This window comes from Rhinatrema bivittatum, chromosome 1 (assembly GCF_901001135.1).
Source record: "Rhinatrema bivittatum chromosome 1, aRhiBiv1.1, whole genome shotgun sequence".
In the NCBI taxonomy this organism is placed as follows: Eukaryota; Metazoa; Chordata; class Amphibia; order Gymnophiona; family Rhinatrematidae; genus Rhinatrema; species Rhinatrema bivittatum.
Window position 1 is genome coordinate 790436084 of NC_042615.1, and position 21244 is coordinate 790457327.

General features: G+C 42.5%; 1 protein-coding gene across 5 annotated transcripts in view; it reads right to left on the reverse strand.

Moving 5' to 3' along the window:
- SLC14A1 (solute carrier family 14 member 1 (Kidd blood group)) overlaps positions 1 to 21244 on the reverse strand; it is a 60694-nt gene that overhangs the window by 18387 nt on the left and 21063 nt on the right. The window contains exons 2-4 of one of the 5 annotated variants that reach the window (XM_029580912.1): positions 9569 to 9754; positions 6007 to 6178; positions 2479 to 2668 (exon numbers count right to left, since the gene is read on the reverse strand). In XM_029580912.1, the coding sequence (XP_029436772.1) occupies positions 2479 to 2668; positions 6007 to 6178; positions 9569 to 9742 (536 nt within the window). In that variant the 5' untranslated portion in view covers positions 9743 to 9754. Of the gene's footprint in view, positions 1 to 2478; positions 2669 to 6006; positions 6182 to 9568; positions 9755 to 21244 lie in introns of all 5 variants that reach the window. The other 4 variants (XM_029580934.1, XM_029580920.1, XM_029580942.1 and 1 more) reach the window with 4 other exon arrangements.

Here is a 21244-nt window from a genome sequence, read left to right on the forward strand (position 1 = left end):
ACGTAAGTGTTTAAGAGGCCGTCTCATTCATTTATGAGGCCTGTCCAAGAATGATGGAGCTGCTAGAACCAAAAGGCGGAGTTTAAAATGAACAGGAATAAAACTGATCTAAAGAATAAAACAGAGTAAATAGTTTTATAGTAAATAGTTTTGAAGCTCTGGGAGAATCCACTACTGGATTCAACTGAGACATTTTACATGGAGTTTAAACAATATATATTAGGGATGTGAATCGGGTGCCTGATCGTTCCCACTTTTGGGTTCATTTGGCTGCGGGAAAATCTCGTTTTCCCGCTGATCCCTGTTTTTTTTTTTTTTTTTTGAAAAATCGGTTTTCGGGCTAGTGCGCGCTAACGGGAGTTAGCGTGCACTAACGGGCTAGTGCGCGGGAGTTAGCGCGCTAACGGGAGTTAGCGCGCACTAACCAAAAATATCAAAAAGTAACAAAAAATAACAAAAATAAACGTTTTTTTGTTAGCGCGCACTAACCCCAAAAATGATTTTTACGAAAAATTCGTGTGGAAACGTGATTGTTTCTTTTTTTTACCTGATATATAATGAATTTAGAAATATCATATGATATTTCAATTCATTAGAAAAACAATTCACATCCCTAATATATATATATATATATATATATATATATATATATATATATATATATTAGGAATCATTGGATTCCTTACCAGAAGGTTTAGACCAAAAGCTCTGGGGAGGTACAGAGAGATTAGTGAATAGGGGTTGAGATTTGGACTCCCCCATGTGGGAGAATCAGATGGTGTGGTCACAGTTTTTATAAACCCTTGCCGCCCTCTCAGTGCATGGATTCTTAGTTCCGTTTTTCCTCGGTTACCCTGCTTTGGGACAGCCCTGTCAGGGCACTCCCCACTTCTGCTTGGTTAAAGAATCGGAGACAGAATGCCTTTTGGAGACCTTTTTGTTATTGGAGAGGGAAGTTTTTCCACCCTTCCTGTCTCTCATTCGTTTTCCCTTTTAAGTGAGGGGTGCAGATTTTGTTTATGCAGGGGAAGAGATGTCTTTCACCTGACAAAGGGCCTGAGGAGAAGATGCATCATCAAGGAGGAATGGACTCACATCCACTACCAGGGAGAAGGGTCTGGGCAGTAGTGTGTGACAGTTGTATCTATTGACTCAGGTGAGGAACATCTGGGCAACAAAGGGGAAACTTAGCTACCAACCAGGTAGGCACTACCATTAGCAGAATGGAAAATAGAGCTTTCAGGAGAGCTGTGAACATTGGGACTTTTTTTTTCATTCTGATAACTGGGATCAAATTTCTAACCATATTGTATTTGAAGAAGCTGAGGATTAAATTACAAACTGAGGAGAAGTAAGGAGCTAAGTTATTCAGAGAATTAGCTGAGCTATTCTGGAGACTTTTACTGGAGAGTAAAGTCACAAATTTATTAAATTCCACCTTGTAAGAATAAATTGAGCCATCCTCACCAAGTGCTGTAAGGAATCAGTAATTCATCTTTGCAGCCTATCAATAAAATTGAATTGGAACCCATACGGCTTCCAGTGTGATCATCGCTGCTCTTAGTTTAAGAGAGCGTCAGTGCTTACAAGGAGTTGGCAGTGTGACTTGGGAGCAAACAATGTGAAAGGGCCTTGAAGTCAAGCTTCCCCTGTACAGGGAGCCTCGGACACTCAAAGTTAATTGACACCATGGTGAGAGATGAGCAATTGGGTCCAAACTGAGATGTAAAACTCTGTGTCAACTATCTCGGTTTTTCCATCCAGGGCTTACATTTACTAGACCTATTTTTAGCTCGATGAGGGAATGTTGTATAAAAATCAAAGTCCATAATAGGTATATCTAAAGCACCTGGAAGAAAGCTGAAGATATTCAGTTTAAAATCTATGTCACTGTTTTATTGCATGCACACTCATTTTTGAACCCTAATTGATGTACTGTAAATATGTAGTCATATATAGTTGTTTTCATATTTTCGCTTGCTGGTTGCCCAGTCATTACATAATACTAATGTAATAGTCAATGGCATGCAATTTGATAGGGCACAAGGGAAATAGGACCATATGTCATATGTGTCTGGATAGCACTGGAGATGCCTGGTAATGCCATACGAATGATTAATATTAATAGTAAATTAAACCAATTTTAGCATCTCATAGTTGACCATTGCCAAAAGAATCTCTTAAATTTATCCTTCTAAACAAAGCTCACAGGGAATTAATATAGATTAAACATATGCTTATTGATGATTGTGTCCAGTGTGTCATTTTTAATATATTAGACCACCCACTGAGGCCATACTTCAATGTGCAGTACAAAATACGATTTCCTACCAGCACTGCACTTCTAATTTTGATCTGAATGCTGCATTTGGTTTTCAATGAGACAAAAACCTTATTTAGAGTCTGTGCGCTTTAGGACAATGTTTTCCCTTGCATCAGGTCCCAGTAAAAATTTAGGTTAAGTAAGCAGACATCTACCTGTCTTGACTCAGAAGAAGTGCTGTCAAAGTTGACATCGCTGTTCCCAAACAGCCGGCAATGGCCCACCAGCGGTTCTGAAGAAGCAGTCCTGCTATAATGATAAGTCCACTGAGAGGGTTGTTGACAAACATCACCTGCGATGTTCCTCGCAGTACCCAGTCGATAAACTGGAAGGCTAAAGGTTTATCTGAAGGAAGAGTCAGAAAATGAGTTCTCCCTTGTTTATCCGATTGCTTCCATGAACATAGTAAAATGCAAATCATTTTCAGTCTAGGGTCACCTGCAAGATATAAGAAAGGCCATGCTACCAAATCTTCCCCCTTTTTTTGCCTGCAGGTAAAAGAACCCATACTGAGAGGTGGCCAGCTCCAGCCCTCAAACGGTTCTGGTTTTCCTGAAATCCACCATGAGTAGGCGTGAGATATATTTCCACCCACTGCCTCCACTGTATGCCAATATATCTCACACATAGTCACGGTAGATATCCTAAAAAGCAGGCCTGTTTGTGGCACTTTTGGACCAGAGATGGCCACCCCTGCCATACTGGGTCAGACCAAAGTTCCATCAAGCTCAGCATCCTAGCTCCCAAAGTGGCCAACCCAGCTCACAAGGATCCAAAAGAATAGATGTAATCCTTCTTGCTTATAACCAGGGATAAACAGTAGCTTTCCCAAGTTTTCAAGGCTAATAATGGTTTATGGACTTTACCACCAGGAACTTGTCCAAACTCTTTTTAAAGCCAGCTATGCTTATTGCTTTCTCTACATCCTCTGGCAACAAATTGCACAGTTTAATAGTGGGGTTAGTGGAAAAATACTTTTTCCAATTTGTTTTAAATGTGCTAGCTATTAGCTTCATGGAGTTTCTTCTAGTTTAGTACTATTTGAATGAGTAAATGAACATTCTACCCCACTCAATATTATATAGGCTTCTACCATATCTCCTCTCAGTTGTCTCTTCTCCAGGCTGAAGAGCCTTAATCTGTTTGTATAGTCTTTCCTAATAAGGGAACTGTTCTATCCCCTTTATCATTTTGACTGCCCTTCTCTGTACCTTTTCTAGTTCTGCTATATCTTTTTGAGATGCAGCAACCACAACTGCCACAATTCTCAAGGTTCAGTTGCATCATAGATCGATACATAGGCATTATGATATCCTCAGTTTAATTTCCATTTCTTTCCTCATTCTACCTAACATTCTATTCGTTTTCTTAGCTACAGCTGCACACTGGGCCAAGAATTTCAAAGTATTTTCCACAGTGATTCCAAGATCCTTTTCCTGAGTGATGACACTGAATATGGAACCCAGTATTGTATACATAGAGGGGTAGATTTTAAAAGACCTATGCGCATAAATCCCGGGGATTTATGTGCGAGGGTGCCCTTACACGCGCCAGGCCTATTTTGAAAGACCCGGCCATGTGTGTATGTCCCGGGGCTTCGGTAAAAGGGGTGGGGAGGGGCGGGGCAGGGTGGTCCAGAGGGCAGGGCATGGCTAGAGGTGCACGGCATAGCGGCCATTTGCTGCTGTGCGGGGGATCGCGTGCCGGCAGGGTGCCGGCGTGTGCAACCTGAGCAGCGCAAAAGGTAAAATAAAGATTTGGGGGGGGGGGGGGGGGCTAGGTTAGGGCTAGGGGGCAGATAGGTTAGGGGAAGAGGAAGGGAGGTTAGTGTAGGGGGTTCCCTCCCAGTATGCTCCGAAATTGGAGCGGACTGGGAGGGAACTGAGGAAAGCTGTGGATGTCGGCACGCGCAGGATGCACGTGTGCACCCCCTTGTGCGCGCCGACCCCCGATTTTATAACATGCCTGCACGCGCATGTAATAAAATCGGGCATCCATGTGTGCGTGCCGAGTAGCGTGTGCACATGGACGAGCGCACGCAAGCTTTTAAAATCTACCCCATAGTTTGGATTATTTTTACCTATGTGCATCACTTTGCAATCATCTATATTCAATTTTATCTGCCATTTAGATGCCTGTCTCACAAGGTTCTCTTGCAATTCCTCAGGATTGGCTTATGATCTCACCATGAATAATTTTGTATCATCGGTGAAGTTGATCACCTGACACATCATTCCCTTTTCTAGATCATTTATAAATATATTAAAAAACACTGGTCCCAATACAGATCCCTGGGGTACTCCACTATTTACCTTTCTCCATTGAGATAAATGCCCTTTTTTAAAACAGAATCCAGGGGTGATCTGGGAAACTACAAACTGGTGAACCTGACATCAGTTCTAGGCAAAATGTTAAAAGCTATTCTGAAAAACAAAATTGCTGACCACCTGGATAGACACAGACTAATGGGGCAGAGCCAACATGGATTTAGCAAAGGGAAGTCTTGCCTTACAAATCTGTTAATTTGTTTTTGAAGGGGCTAATAAACATGTGGACAACATAATGTATCTGGATTTTCAGAAGGCATTTGACAAAGTCCCTCATGAAAGACTTAGCAAGAAACTAAAAGTCATGGAAATCGGCAGCAATATCCTATTTTCGATTGGTAACTGGCTAAAGAATAGGTACCAGACAGTAGGACTTGAATGGTTATTATGTTGGCCACCCTCCAATCCTCAGGCACTATAGCTGATTTGAATGAGATTACTAGTAAATTTTATTTTTTAATTTTTCAGAACTCTGGGATGTATACCATCTGGTCTTGGTACTTTGTTACTCTTTATAGTTTGCCGCTTTGCTCTTTTATATCTTCCCAGTTCACTTTGACTAGAATACGTTCCTCTGAATCGTCACCCTCAAAGAATGTTTCTAGGTAAAGACCAAAGCAATGAATTCATTTAGTTTTTCTGCATTGGCCTAGTTTTTCATGAGCACCCCTTTTATCCCTCGGTCATCTAGTGACCCAGTCGACTCCCTCACAAAATGAAAGCCCTGTGTGCCTTTTCCCTCCTCCCTAGACTTCACTCCACCCCAACTCTTCCCCCTTTGTGCCTGTAGGGAATAAAAGCATTCATACTTATTACCAGCATGGGTGCTTTCACCTGCAGAGGGGGATGGGCAATTTTCAGTGGGGCTTGTGCATAAACCTTTGAAATTGCCCTTCTTATGTCACTAAAGGATGCATGATTAAGAGCTAATTAAAGTTTAAAGGTATTAAAATATAAAAAATAACTTGGTTCCTTCTTTGTCATGTAAAAGATGAATGATGCACATGCTATTCATCTTTTTCCTTTTAGTATGGGTTATTTTTATTGTCATGCTTACTCTCTGGGTCATATCTTTAAAAAATATTTTTCCCATTCTTTGCTTGAGACAAAACGTTTTGAAACTTAAGCCCAGCGGGTTTTCCTGAGATTTATCCTTGACATTCATTATATGCTTCTGACTCAGGACATAGGACTTAGCTTGTGGGCAGGCGTATGATAGTAAAACCTTCAGCTTTGCACCCCACCAACTAATTGGCAGTCTACAAGGTTTTAGAGTGCCATGAACTAGTATCCATTGATTAGCTATGCTACGTTTTGTCTTGTAATGGAAACTTATTATTCTCTGAGTTCATGTACCTTTCATCCAGTCTCCAAACTGTTTCATTTCCCCTGAGATATATTTAATTGCATTGCAGATGACTCCTGCTGCCTTATTAGATTCATTTGCGGGTTCAGGTTGTTTCTCTTCTGCCTTCCTTGGAATGGCGACAGCGAGGTGATTCTCCATATTTTCTGATACTTCCAGATTCTACTTAATAATTTAGGTAAAAAAAAGACAGGTAACAAAGTTCACAATGATTTTAAAATAGCAGTTCAAAATTACTGCATTCTTACAATGCTTTACCTAATCACTGGAAACTATATTATATATACAATCTAAAGGAATGTTTATGTTGTTAGGTATTTAACAATTGGGTGCAATATTACCAAATGCCATCCAAAACTCCTGCCTTAATGAGGAAATAAGGAATTACATTACTATTCATTCATATTTTCAAATAGTAACTGCAAAATATGTGTCAAAATTTTGTATAATGGAAGCCAACATATTAATAGGAACATGCACTGAGTATATTGTTAAGTCGTTAATTACAGATTATGGGATCATAAAATAAGATTTAAGCCAATATGCAGTGGCACAAGAAATGGAAGATGAGTGACCTGCAAAATTTCCAAGATATATGAGTGGTCAAGGTTGGGATCATGTGACGTTAATCAAGAAACAGCAAAAGGTAAACCCATTACTAATAGTTTGACACTATAATCAGGTGACATTGTAAGATAAACAAGAGATAACCAAACTAAAATTCTACTTGGTAAAATTATTGAATCCCAAGCAAACAACAAAATGATTAATAAATGAGATTATTCAGCATTATTACCATAGGAAAATGTTTGCATTCATTTTAATAACTTGCCCTCTACCATGCAAAATCCAGAGGTTTGTAAACAATTCTATATAGGAGGAAATCTCCAAGGAAGTATCCCCTGGGCTGGACCAAATATTGCTTTTTAGCATTAGAAAAAAAAATGTTGCGGGCAGAATATCTCCAGATATTTGGCCTTTCACATGACTCAGGAATTATGCTTCCCAATATACAAATTAGGAGGAGATGGTAATGTTACCATGGGCCTGCTGACCCTACACACAATACTCCAAACAGTAGTGTGACTAAAATGATAAAGATACTGTGGATACATTAATATTTCATATTTGTATATAATTGGCATGTTCGGATCATTCATTTGGCGGATCCAGGTGAGGATATCGTCACATGACTTCAGACTCCCTCACACTGCAAGCTTCAGTGCTACTATTAATAGGATGTTTAAAAAGGAATTTAATTTGGGGATTAACATTTAAGGCACTTGTTCTGTCTGAAAGGTATGCTAGAGAGATGACCAGTCAAAACTCATTAAGAAATTCAAATAATACTGAAAACCTGCATAATAATAGTTACAATGAATAATTATAAAACAGAAAGTATGTCCATGCAATTGAAATAAAAGCACTATAAATAGTACAAAGTGCACATATGCTTCATAACAAAAGTTTTAAGTATAGGATTATTTGTAATACAGTGGATAGGTGCCACAGCTATTTTTGAGCTCTCGGACAAATACTTCATTAGCTGCATTTAATAGCATATTTTTTTTTCAATTTGAAATGAATCATTTAAGTCAGGTCATCTAGTTGACAAGAGGGGTTTCTTGCTAACTTCAGCTTACTTAGATGAGCATCTAATGGCGATACCTGGGGTCAGTGCTTTGCTTTCACTCAGTTTTAGCAGTCCCTCCCTATTATAGGATTGGAATGCGGAGCAATTGTTCACCGGGCCTTGTTTAGGCATAATTTACATTCCCCTTGTCAGGGTCCTGCTGATAAGATGCTAGGTTTCTTGCAGAATGTTCTGTCCCTGCTTTCGACACCTTACAATCTACGTTTGAGAACAGCAAGTTTAGGTGGTTTATTGAAGGCACCATGGACAGATAAAAAAATAAACCCAACTCTACCCATTGGGAGTAGATGTTCTGAAGCATGGCCATATTTCTCAATTCTCTACAGTAGAAATACAATTGATTTTCCCCAGGATGGCCTATTTGGGGTGAGGGAGTAAGAGGAAGGAGAGAAAATACATTTCTGGGACCGAGGGCTCTAAACATTTATGAGTTTGGGGGGTTTTTTCCCTGCCTGTCTGGGCTGCCAGAAAAGTGATCTCGTTTATTTACGCAATGCTTATGCCATTTATAAAGCACAAATACTAAATTTCTGACCTTTTAATGCTGCAGATTATGACTGGATTGCTTTGTCTAACGATAAGTGCTTATTATATTAAGCATGCTCTTCATTGTCACAAACACGGTTACAAAATTTGACATGTTTTCTAGCTTGTCTAAGCCTAATGCTGAATGGTCCAGTTTATTGTGACATGCTTTGGCTCATTTCTGTACTGTTTAAAACATTTTCGGCCTCATTCAGAAAGGACCCGATCTGTGCCTACGAAAAAAAACAATCGTTACTGAATAAGGCCCTTTGTGTTTCCATTGACTGGGAGGATCCCAGGGGCAGGACTGAAAATAAATAAATAGATGCAATATAGTGACTGAGCCGAAACAAAACCGGTCACCGATTTTAATTTCAGGCCAAAGCAGGGCCAAACAGCCTGCCAGCCAGTTTGCTTGGGGTGCCCACATGGATGGAGCTTCCTGCAACTTCAAAAAAGGAAAAAAAAAAAAAAATTTCCTCTGAACAAAATCATGAAAACAAAATCTTGCAGAAAAATGTACTGTAGAATTTTCATCCAGCTCTGAAATTTGGTCCGATTTACTAACACTGTTTTCCCATACATCGTGTGGATTTTTTCCTCCATCCCTTGGGTAAGAGATGTCCTGCTTTCAAAACTACGTAAATAAACTGACTTGCAAGCACTTTGCAAAATGTTTTGGTCCATTTCTGCCAAATGTACCATGGGTTAGGAAAATGGATGCTCGTAAACTGAGTGTCTGTTTTCCTATCGTGACCTGACCGCCATCAAGGCATTAAAAAAACATTTTTTTTTCAGCAGTATTTTCTGCTTTTTAGTACTACTTTTGGGGCTCCTCAAAACTTAACACCAGCTCCGTGGCTGGCTATTAGCTGCGTGCTGGTTTGGACACACGTAGCTAATAGTAGCGTTTCAGAGAGTAAAACCAGAGCCTCCTGATTGAGGGCTCTATTTATTTTTTAAAATTTTACTTTCAAATACTGTCTGGTTTTCTTTTGGAACTTGATTCATTGGAACCTTCTGGTTTGATTAATTAAAGCGCATTTCTTCATTAGCTTGGCAGACAGTTTCATTTTTACCCCCTCTCCTTCTTGGGACTTTAACTGTGGGTGGGTCACTTTATTTCCATGTTTATTTTTGCTTTTTTTTAGGTTAAATTGATCCCTTATGTGTTTTATTCCTTGATCAAGTTAGTGTGGTCGTGTTCAGACTTGAAGTCTATAGGAAGCAATAATGAAAAAAGAGCAAGTGCACAGATGCTTGATCATTTTTGAGCAAGGAAAAATCTTAATTTTAGCCTCGAATGTAGTGGTCATGAGGACTGCTTTAGGGGCATGCATGGAACAGGAAGGCTGCATTAGAGAGATGCATACCTGTTTCTCCAGCTTATCCAACAGAGGCACGCTTGGATGCATGTCTTGGGACTGCACTGGCCAGCCAGGGTGTTGAAACTCAGATTCAGAGTGTTTGTAGCCATCAAAGAAAATGTCTGCCATAAGTGGACTATTGGAAGTGTCACAAATGTTGTTCAAAGTACGTCCATTCATCCTTCTTTTGACCTCAATTATGGTAAAGTGTAAAAATATGCAAATCAGTAGGAAATGTCCACTTTTTTTTTTGCAAGAGCAGCATGGCATGCACATGTAAGTAAATGATACTAAGGGCTCCATCTCAGCTAGAGTTAGGAGGCTGGTAGGTTCATAGTAAGTGCTGGTCATAAGTCATGCAAAAATACCTTGACAGTTGCATTTTCCTTTGGAAAATTAATGAAATGGAATATTTTAACAAAATAATAAAAACTCTGGATCACTTAACACATGACAGTTTATCTTTTATCTGGCTATAAATAATTAACTCAGATATGTCGGAGCAAAAGTTTATATACACTGCTAATGCAGTCTTTTGAATTCCATTTATGCTCGCCGTTTCTAGCCCTTAGCAAAATTCTATACTCCAAGTATTAGATTTGTCTTTTTCTCAATGATCTAGCACTTTCTCCTAAAATAAAAATAAAAAAATACCTGTATTTAAACTGAAAAATCCCCAAGCTTTTTCTTTTTATTAAAGGAAATGCAATTATTGCTTTTAGGGGAAAAATATTGCTTTCAGTCAATCCCTAAAAGTTTTGAAATGACTTCTGTAATAGTTTTAAAAAAAATAATGTTTGTGTACAAGCAAAAGAAGAGCTATGAGCTGTAATATAATATCATTGGAATTATCTTCTGAACAGTCATAAATCATGCCATGTTTTGCAGATTGCCCATCCTTAAGATACAGTGCAGACTGTTGAAATGTTGCAGATTTCTGCTTTGGTAACAGGAAACTTCCTTATTGTAAAAAGACTCACCCACAGATTTATACAGAACCTGGTGATGTTTTTAGCAGGGTGCATCATAGCTCACTGAAATACGAAAGCCTGCTAGCAGCCTTGAAAACCTGCAGTGCTCTTCAGTTAGTTTAAGGGAGCAGGGAAAAGGGGGTACAGACAATACTAATTACGTTCCTTGAAAAGATGATACCATGTGAGCCACTTTTATTCTACATTTCATAGTAGTTTGGAATACCACTGCAAACCTAGATGGTCTCTAATTTCAGGTTGACATTGTCTATACCTGCCTATGCCACTGAATTCTTCGGAATGTCTATGATGTGATTTTGCTTGCACCCTCCATATGTTAGAATCCTGTTCTATTGACTGATAGTGTTTGGCAAGTCTTAAAAGGCCTGGGTTTGACTTGAGTCCAGCTCTTGCCTCTGGCTCATCTTGTTATCCATATGGTTGACAAGCCAAGAACAAGCTGAGCCAGGGTTACTCTGCATTCCCCTCCTGCCACCTCCTACCCATCTCACTCTTCCTGCTGCTGCCCCACTACTCACCTCCTTCCCTGCTGCTCCCCAGTGACAGCTAATGCTACACTGCTCAGCTGAGTAGGTTGCGCTACATGGAGAGAGCAGTCCAACACTGTTTCAGTTTAGGCAGTGAGGCTGGTCCGGTCTGGGAGGAAATTAAATAGCATTCAGAGAAGGAGAGGGAACACAGGGGAGGGAAAAGCGAGGGGAAGAAGTTGGGAGGGGGGCGTTAAGGAAGATAGACATGACTGGGAGGAGAGGGGAAGAAGGAATAAAAGGGGAGAGCAAACAGGGAAGGAAATAGGAGAGAGAAGGTCGTAAGGAGAGGGAGGAGATAGAACCGGGTAAGAAAGCAGATGGAAGGAAGCAGGGGAAAGAGAAGAGAGAAAGTAGTGGCATGAGGACAGATGAAGCATGAAGGGAGAAAGGTGAGGCAAGTGACAAAGAAGGAAAAGAGAAGAAAGTGGCATGAGGGAGAAAGAGGAAAAGGAATGAAATACAAGGGGAGAAAGAAGGAAGCGTGAGGGAGAAAGAGATACAGGGAAAAAAGGAAGCATGAGGGAGGAAGAGATACAGGGAAAAAAGGATGCGTGAGGGAGAAAGAGATACAGGGAAAGAAGAAAGCATGAGGGAGAAAGGAAAAGGAATGAAATACAAGGGGAGAAAGAAGGAAGCATGAGGGAGGAAGAGATACAGGGAAAGAAGAAAGCATGAGGGAGAAAGGAAAAGGAATGAAATACAAGGGAAGAAAGAAGGAAGCATGAGGGAGGAAGAGATACAGGGAATGAAGGAAGCATGAGGGAGGAAGAGATACAGGGAAAGAAGAAAGCATGAGGGAGAAAGGAAAAGGAATGAAATACAAGGGGAGAAAGAAGGAAGCATGAGGGAGGAAGAGATACAGGGAATGAAGGAACATGAGGGGGAGAAGATAAGACAGAGAGTGGGATGAGAAGAGAAAAGGAAGGAGGTGAAAGGGGAGGGAAAGGGAACTGGGGGAAAGAGAGAAGGTGGTGAGAGAACAGGTTGAAAAAAGAGCAGAGGGAGAGAGACATGAAAGGCTTGAGGGAGGGAGAAAGCTGAAGAAACAGGCTGCCGGCATACAGGCCAATACAGTACACGCGTTTTCGATGCGCTAGCTTTATGAGGAAAGACTAAAGAGGTTAAGGCTGTTCAGCTTGGAGAAGAGACGGCTGAGGGAGGATATGATAGAGGTATTTAAAATCATGAGAGGTCTAGAACGGGTAGATGTGAATCAGTTATTTACTCTTTCGGATAGTAGAAAGACTAGGGGGCACTCCATGAAGTTAGCAAGTAGCACATTTAAAACTAATCGGAGAAAGTTCTTTTTTACTCAACGCACAATTAAACTCTGGAATTTGTTGCCAGAGGATGTGGTTAGTGCAGTTAGTATAGCTGTGTTTAAAAAAGGATTGGATAAGTTCTTGGAGGAGAAGTCCATTACCTGCTATTAAGTTCACCTAGAGAATAGCCACTGTCATTAGCAATGATAGCATGGGATCTTCTTAGTTTTTGGGTACTTGCCAGGTTCTTATGGCCTGGATTGGCCACTGTTGGAAACAGGATGCTGGGCTTGATGGACCCTTGGTCTGACCCAGTATGTCATTTTCTTATGTTCTTATAGCGTGTCAAAAACGCGCTAGCTTTACCCCTTATTCAGTAAGGGGTAATAGTGCGTCAAAAAACGCACGTCCAACCCCCCCCCCCCCCCCGAACCTAATAGCGCACGCAACATGCAAATGCATGTTGATGGCCCTATTAGGTATTCCCTAGCGATATTAAGTCGGAGGTCCCGAAAGTTAAAAAAAGTTAAAAAAAAAAAATTGAAATCGGCCCGCGGCTTGAAAACCGGACGCTCAATTTTGCTGGTGTCTGGTTTCCGAACCCGTGGCTGTCAGCGGGTTTGAGAACTGATGCTGGCAAAATTGAACGTCGGCTGTCAAACCCGCTGACAGCCGCCGCTCCTGTCCAAAATGAAGCGCTAGGGACGTGCTAGTGTCCCTAGTGCCTCTTTTTGCCACAGGCCCTCATTTGAATACAGAATCGTGCGCACAGAAAGTTCGCCCGCTCTCCCGCGACTTTTACTGTATCGGCCTGATAGAGAGGTATATAAATAGTGGAAAGTCCAACAAAAAAAGAAGCTGAAGAAATTATAGGAAAGCCACAAAATCATGCAATGTTTGAAAGCAGAAGAAGGACCAAAGAAAGAAGAAACAAGAAGACATAAATCACAAAAGAGACATAAAAAGATGGAAAAGGATTTATTTTAATTTTAGCTTGGATTACTTGCTATTTTTCTGTGCTCATTAATTTGACTTGGCTCTTAGAGCCAGGCTAGATTTTTTTGGCTTGGCTCTTGCTTGGTTTATCTATTCAAATATTTGGCTTACTCATCTCTTTTGACTGACAACCTCTAACAGTAAAATGAAATACAAGTTAAATTTTATCCTAAGGGTATTGAGATAGCTGTGTTCAGATCAGTGTTGCTCAAACAAGTCCTCTGGCCCCACCCAGCCAGTTTGGTTTTAGAATTTCCCTAATGACTATGCATGAGATATGTTGGCATGCATGCCCTACAATGTATACAAATTTGGGGGCAGTCAACCTGAAAGATCCATTTACCAGTGGAGAGGATAATTGGGACTTTTCAATGGCATTGTAAGAGAGAATAGTAGAGACTGTAGACCCTGCCCAGATGTCTTCATCCTGGTAGAACAAGAACTGGGAGGACTGAGTTTGTGGAGATCAGGTTATTTTTCTGGAGCTGGAGAACCACTGACTACTTGTGACCCCCCTACCTTCATAGCACACAGTAGAAGAGGGGTGACATATGCAAATATATGTCATTCACTAGCAATATCCTGAAAATCCTACTGGCTCGCAGAATTTAGGGGGTGGTTGTGAGAACTGGTTTGAGCACCACCAGTTTAGGTAACTTAAAGAAAATGGGATTGCAATTTTCCCCTGCAGAGCTTATAGTACCATGGGATTGCAATTTTCCCCTGCAGAGCTTATAGTACCATAAGTAGGGACTGGAAACTGATTTTCAAAGGGACACAGCTGAACATGAGATCTCCATACAAGCCTCCTAAGCCAACATGCTGGCAAGTGCTATATACTGCCATGAAGACAGTCCTAGGTTCAATCCCTGAACTGGGTAGACTGGGGCTTAAGAATGACACCTTGTGGCCATCTCAGGGCCTATGATTGCTCCTGGCCCAATGAGTTGGTATTTTAAAATGGTGCCACTGGCCCTGAGGTGGGTCCTCTTTTGTTGTATGGAAATACAACAATATGACCGAGCAACCAAAGGGTGCTGGACTCAACACTATTTTGAAACACCAATCTGGTGGGGAAGGAGGTACCAGGGATTTCTCCTGCCCCATTTGGACTTCAAAGATCAATATTGGGATGGGGCAGGCCTAGTGTGCCTTGAATTTTTTAAGTTTTTGTGATGGGAGCTATTTATTATTTTACTGTCTTGTACTGTATTTTTTTTAAATGTCTGTAATTTATTTTATTTTATTTTATTTTATTTTAGATTTGTAAACTGCTCTGGCCAGATCTGGTATCTGTTGATTGGTTTAAAAGAATAAATAAATAAAATACAAAATTTAAAGATCAACAATGTAGTAAGAGGCAACTGGGGTAGGAGTGGGGACAGGAGCAGGGGCTCCTTGGATTTTTTTTTATTTTTGAGTCACTGTTTGGTTTTTGTTTTTGGCAGAAGGAAGTCCCAATTTGCTTTTTCTTTTTTTTCATTCATCTTGCTTATTTCATTTCAAATAAATGAAACGAAACAAAACGAAAACACACAAGAAACCTAAAAAAGCAAAACAAAACGAAAAATGTAAGTGCATGGCCCTTCGCTGGCAGCAAACTAGGCTGTGCTCCAGGGAAACACACATTCAGAACCTTTCAGGAAGATACATGCACCTGAAAAATGATTGCAATAATACATTTTAGTAAGCCAGAAGGTAGGCAACCTTTATTTACAAAGCATCACTTATAACTATTTCATTACAGCCAATGAATATTTTTTTTCTCCACTTATCTGTCCTTAACTGACAGCAGGACTTGTCCTGTAATCAAGTCAGTAGTGGAAGGCAAAAGGAATATAACTATGTAAATATCCAGTGTCAGTAATATTTTCATTTTAGAAAAGGTTCTGAAATACTTTGAAGCGCCTTCCAGTTGAAAAAGAGTGGAAGCCAGTTGGCTTATCAGCGATGGCTGAGTTGGTGGCAGTTCTTTGTGAAAACGTGCTAGGGGTCAGCAGAACCGACTCAGATTCGATGTCAAACTCCTAGCATTATTGTTGACTCTCTAAAACTGCTGTCAGTGGGCAGCAACCCACAAACATTCGCACTCAGCCACGGCAGGCTGCACTTTCAGCTGCCGATTAGAAAGCTGCAGGGAATACCCGTGAGGTGGCCACAGACTGCCAGCAGTTCTGAAGGACAGGCCCTGTCTTTCCTTGTTCGTAGGTGCAGCTGCAGTGGCCTCTTGTGGCTATTGTCTAAGCTTCAGCTGCCTGTTGGTTCTGAAAGCCCTTTCTGTACATAAAGGGACTCATTTTCCATCCCATTTGCATGCACGAAACATGTTTTTCTATGCAAGGAAACAGCTGTTCTAAAACTGATCGGGGCCCAGGGAGTATAAAAGTGTGCGCCTACCTTGGTTTCACGAGCACTTTTATGTGAACTGGAGGCAGGTGTTCCCGGGGGGAGGGGGCAGCGTTGGGACTTACACACATATATCTTTCTATTTACAAAAAAAATATGTGTGTAAAGTTGAGCCCTGGCTAGTGTGGAAGGTCAATTTGAAAATTTGCACTAAAATCTGCATTTTAAAGGTAGGTGCAAACTTTACCTCAGCACACACACAGTTTATAAAATTGCCCTCTGAGAGGATAATTTTCAAAAGCCTTTCTGGGGGGTAAAACCAATTTTTTTGCCTGCAGAAATGGACTTTTAAAAAAACTGCCCACCTATTAGGCAGAGAAACTTCCTCGTGTGTGCTTTGTGCCCTCGGACTGACCGCAGGCTTTCCTGGGGCCTGAGTCAGGGGGGGAAGGGTTCGCACTTACTTGCATCTGTTGGAAAATTCAAGCAGGCCTGAACAGAAGATGCAAGCGCATATGAGTGGATTTGGGGAAATTAATGTTCAAAGTGGACCAAAGGGCATAAGTTCACTTTGAAATCTGGAGGACCACATTCAAAGATGTTTTTTCCGGGTAACTTTTCAGTTACCTCAACAAAAACCTTTAATTAAAAATCACCCCTCCCCATCTAGATTTCACATGGGTTACTCTTTACCAGAGGAAAATTTAACCGGGTAGAAAGGTGGAGGACGTTGATGCTCTCGGGAGTGGCTTTAGTTCAGCAAGGAGATCTATTGAGTGCTACCCGGCCAAACTTACCTCGGTGAGTATCGTCTGATAGGAAGCTGCCTTCAAGTTACGTGGACAGGTTTATGCAGGTAACTTTAGGCAAGTAGGTTCAGCAGCAGGCTTACCTGGGTAAATCCCACTGCATTTCTTTCCTAAACTGGCCCGTCCCACCGCCCATGTTGCTGCATTATAGACCAGAGCTTCCCAAATCTGTCGCGGGGGGTCCCCGCAGCCAAGCGAGTTTTCAGGACACCCACAATGAATATGCATGAGATAGATTTGTGCATACGGAGTCTCCGTGGTAATACAATTTTATCTTCTGTGTCAAGAGGCACAAGCAGGCCTGAAAACCTGGCCTGCTTGTGCCTCTTGAGGACCTGAGTTGGCCGCCCCCTGCAATGGTAGTTCGCAGCAGAGGACAGGTCCAGAGGCTGCCCATAAGCACACTGCGACTTTACCAGCCGGACATGCTTGTGAGCTCCCTACCAGGGCTGACCTTTTGCAAATCTGCAGGGAGTTTCATGCAGGCTCTGCTTTCTGTTTTCCAAAGTGACCTTCCAGGGTTGCCGTAAGCTGCTTGCCTGCTTCTTTCCTTCAGCTATCAGCTGCCAAGCCCCTGGAGAGAGGCACTGACTTCATGTACTCTGCCAGCCCTGAGGGCATGCACTGAAAGAATTAAACAAGTTATCATCCTCCCACGATGTTAAAAAGTAAATTCTCCTTGGGTGAGCAGTTGAAAATGTAACCAGGGCTCAAGAAGTGGAAACTGACAACTCCTATGCAAAGGCTTTTTTTTTTTTTGAACAATTTGTTTTTCCTTCTGAGCTTTTAGTGCTCTCTGCGTTTAAATGAGGAGAGCAGAGCCCTGTAAGCATTTAGCATATATTACAGTTATCAGAACTGGAACAACCAAACGCAGCTGCGTTGCTCGTGCAGGATATCAGCGGCAGACAGCTGTCCATTTCTAATCTTGCTTTGCCAGGAGCCAACTGCCATCGCTGTCACTGAGCATCTTCCGTGAGGAGCAGACTTCAGGGTGCAGCTCTGTTTTTTTCCTGCGCTCCTGCACGAGCGAGTGCCTCAGACCTGTTCACATCACAATGCCCAACATATGTGGACCTTGCAGCCTTTGAGAGATGGGTGAGGGAGGGGGCGTGGCATGCCATGGACGGATTTCATATTTCCAGAGCCCCAAGAAAATATTGCCTCAGGTAGAAAACACCATGACATCAACTCCTTCCAGGAAGGTCATTTTCAGCAAACTTTAGCCTGAATTTTCAAAGCAGACTTAGGTGCCTAGGGTCTGCGTTTGAAAATCAACGGCGTGTGCACAATCCAGGGTGCCAATGCACACAAGCATTTTTGAAAATTGATGTCCCCTACTGCCACTCTGCTCCCACTGCTCCCCAGAAGACCCCTTTTTGCTGTGCGTGTAAAAGTACGAGTGGGATCACTTCTGTGCGCACTGTGACACCTGCAACCTCAGTGCAACTTTCAAAAGCTCCCTTCTGCACGTAGATCCCCACTGGATGTCCATAAATGCTTTTGAAAATGCAGCCCTGTGAGATTATTAAATGTGCAAACATTTCAAGAAGGGTTGTTTTAAAAAAAATGTATTTAAGTAATGGTTTCCTAATCTGTTGTACTCATGCTGCTGACACAGCTTTATAAACTTCTCCGGCTAACTTTGGAGGTATATTGCCGGCTATCTTAAAATTAGCTGACTACCTATAGCCACCTAACATTAGGGCAGCTCTTTGGCCCGAACAGGCTTAGCTGGCTAAGCCATCCGGTTAACTATGAATATTGGAGTTAGCTGCCTAACTTAACCAGCTAGCTCAGCTTCTCCCTGTTACGCCCCAGGAACGTCCCTAATTTAGCTGGCTAAATTCTAGCCGGTTAATCTTAACCGGCTAGGATTCAGTCAGCTATGTGCCCAAATATTCATTTAGCTGGCTAACCTCTGAGTTAGCCGGCCAAATGCTTTTGAATATGGACCTCATGATGACATAATGAAGGGCAAGGAAAGGGAGGTGGGAAACGGTGCTTTGACGGCAGCGTAGGTGGATTCCCGAAGCTTATTCGGGCGTCATCTCTTTTTAATTCTACACAAGTGTGACTTTGCAGAGGTAAAGATCGAAAAACTATAAGCCCACCATAATGAGAACCGGATTACAACGCAAGCATTAAACATGGCTTACATCACCACTGTACGCCTGTACAACACATCGGCAGCCTGAAAGGGCACAAAACCTGCCACGCGAGGCTCTGAGCAGTGCGTCTACAGCACGGCTCTGGGTTTTAATTATGCAGAGTATGAAAAAAAACAAAAACAAAAACATAGCAACAGAAATGACGGAACAGTATTACAGTCAGAGTGATAAAGAAATATTGAGCCATTAATCACCGAGCAGTCGCTGTTGCCCTGCAGGGGCTGGGAGAGATTGGGTTTAAATCGGGGCACAGGATTTGGGCGGCTCCCTGTGGTGCTGTATTATGCATTTTCGTTCAGGGCCTGGAAAAGGGGAGCTGTGGGGGAATTAAATCTGGGAGGGGGGGGGGGGGGGCGGTTTATTGTGTGACCTGGCCCTGTTGCTTTCCCCAGTCTGAATTTGGGATTCTAAAATGATTATTTTCGCTGTACTGTTACGTCCAAGTGATTCCCCAAACTTTTCAATGGAAGGGTCACATAGGAAATTGCAAATCACCAGGAAGGTTTTCTAAGTGGGGGGAGGGGGGGAGGAGGGAGAGCATGCCTGGCCCATTGGACGATGTCAGATTCTGGGAACCGGAGAAGACAGGCTTCCCACAGGCGTGGCAGAAGGTGGCATGACAGTAAAAATTGAATTACAATTCTTGGAAGTTGGCAAGCCTGCCACACCCCTGAGAACCCTGCTCCCTGTTTTCATCTTCACCCCATCTACCCCCTCTGAGATGCAAGTGTAACCCCACCCCAGCGTACTTATCCTGCACGGGTGGGGCCATAAACGTATGTGTAAGTTCTTGGGGGCTGGAACCCTGACTAGGTCTTCTCTGCTGCTTCTCCAGGGTGCGAATCCTTTCAGGGCCCAGTGCAGGGGTGGCCGGCATCCTTCTGGTTATCCCCGGGAGAGGACTAATCTCTCTCTCTTTTCTGTGAGTGCTGCATGCACTGAGTTAGTGTCCAAAATTAAAATCTTTACTGATAACTTAGTTACAAATGCCAGAATAAATATGTTTCCAGTACTGCAGTCTTTTCTCTCCTTGGTTGTTCAGCTCTATCTGTGCAGGAATCTTTCAACAGGCAAGGGACCCTGGCCCCTCACCTGGATTAGGTAAAGTGGAGGTCCCGGTGGGCACAGGGTAACCTTTAAGCTGGTCAGGAAAGGCCCTTCCACGGTGGCCAAAAATCCTGTCCTTACCCAGGGGCTGAGGACTCTGGATAGGTGTCCTCCAGGATCTTTACGGTCCTTGTACTCACGGTTAGCATTAGCAGTTCCTCCATTTCCTTAGAATTATACAGACTCAGCCCCTCCTCTTATGGGAGGGACCCTGGATGGAGGTTTCTTACCCTGCTCCAATGCAGGAAGGAAGGGGCAGCGAAAAAAAAAAATCTTCCTCCTTGTCTGGATGTCTGAACTTAATGTCCTTCTCCCTTAACCAAATATAATACCGGGGTTCTCCTCACAACAGGTCGCCACCTCTGAGGGCAGGTCTTCCCTATCCCTGGAAGTGAAAAAAAAACCAAAACAAAAAACAAGACCGATAACTTGGAAAAGAATTTATTCTAATAGAACGGAACATGCCCGACTCTGGCCAAAGGTTCGCTCTACGGCTGCATCAGGGGCTCTTTTCTTATTCTCCTGTTACTAAAAATCCATAAATGTTCCTTTGAAAATTACCGAATTTAGCATTTCTCTTATGTCCCCTCCACCTTTCACCACCCTGCTTTCAAGCTCCCACACAACTTGAGTTTATTCCACTCAAAGTTATCCTTCTGAAGTTGCAGAGGAGATTCTCTGATCCAAAACGTCACAGCCTCCGGCTGCATGCTCTTCCAAGGACCATCTGGTTGAAAGCAGAGTGGTAGTAGAGACTGGTGAAAGGTGGAGGGGACATAAGAGAAATGCTAAATTCGGTAATCTACAAAGGAACATTTATGGATTTTTAGTAACAGGAGAATAAGATAAGAGCCCCTGATGCAGCCGTAGAGCGAACCTTTGGCCAGAGTCGGGCGTGTTCCGTTCTATTAGAATAAATTCTTTTCCAAGGCATCGGTCTTGTTTTTGTTGTTTCACTTCCGTGGCTATCCTAGACCGATTACCGTCTTGTTTTGTGCTGCCTTCCCTATCCCTGGGCATCCCAGACACAGGGTTCCCCGGGCCCAGGTGTCCAGAGAGGCTCCTACCACAAAAAATCTCAGAATCTCAAAAAACAACCCAGAGGGGTATCCGAAGCAGCTAGGGAGCAGACCGTCAGGACCACCCTCCCGACCCTGGCCAGGATTCCCAGGCTGGGTTAGCCTGTTTTCTCCAACTGGGTGTGAAAAGTACAACAAAAGGTAAGAACCTACCACCCCCTCATGCTCCAAAACCAATAAGGCACTACCTTCAGACTCTCAGGAGAGAGCGGTTATAAAGCCTCTCAGGGGGACGGCCATTCCCAGGCCCCTCAGAGGGAGGGGCTGAATTTGAATGGCTCCTCCCCCCACTCACTAACCTGTTCTATCTACCATTTCCCAGGATGATGGGGTTACCCGTACATGTGTGTGTGTATATGTGGTGCACTTATTCACTCTCCTCCTGTCACT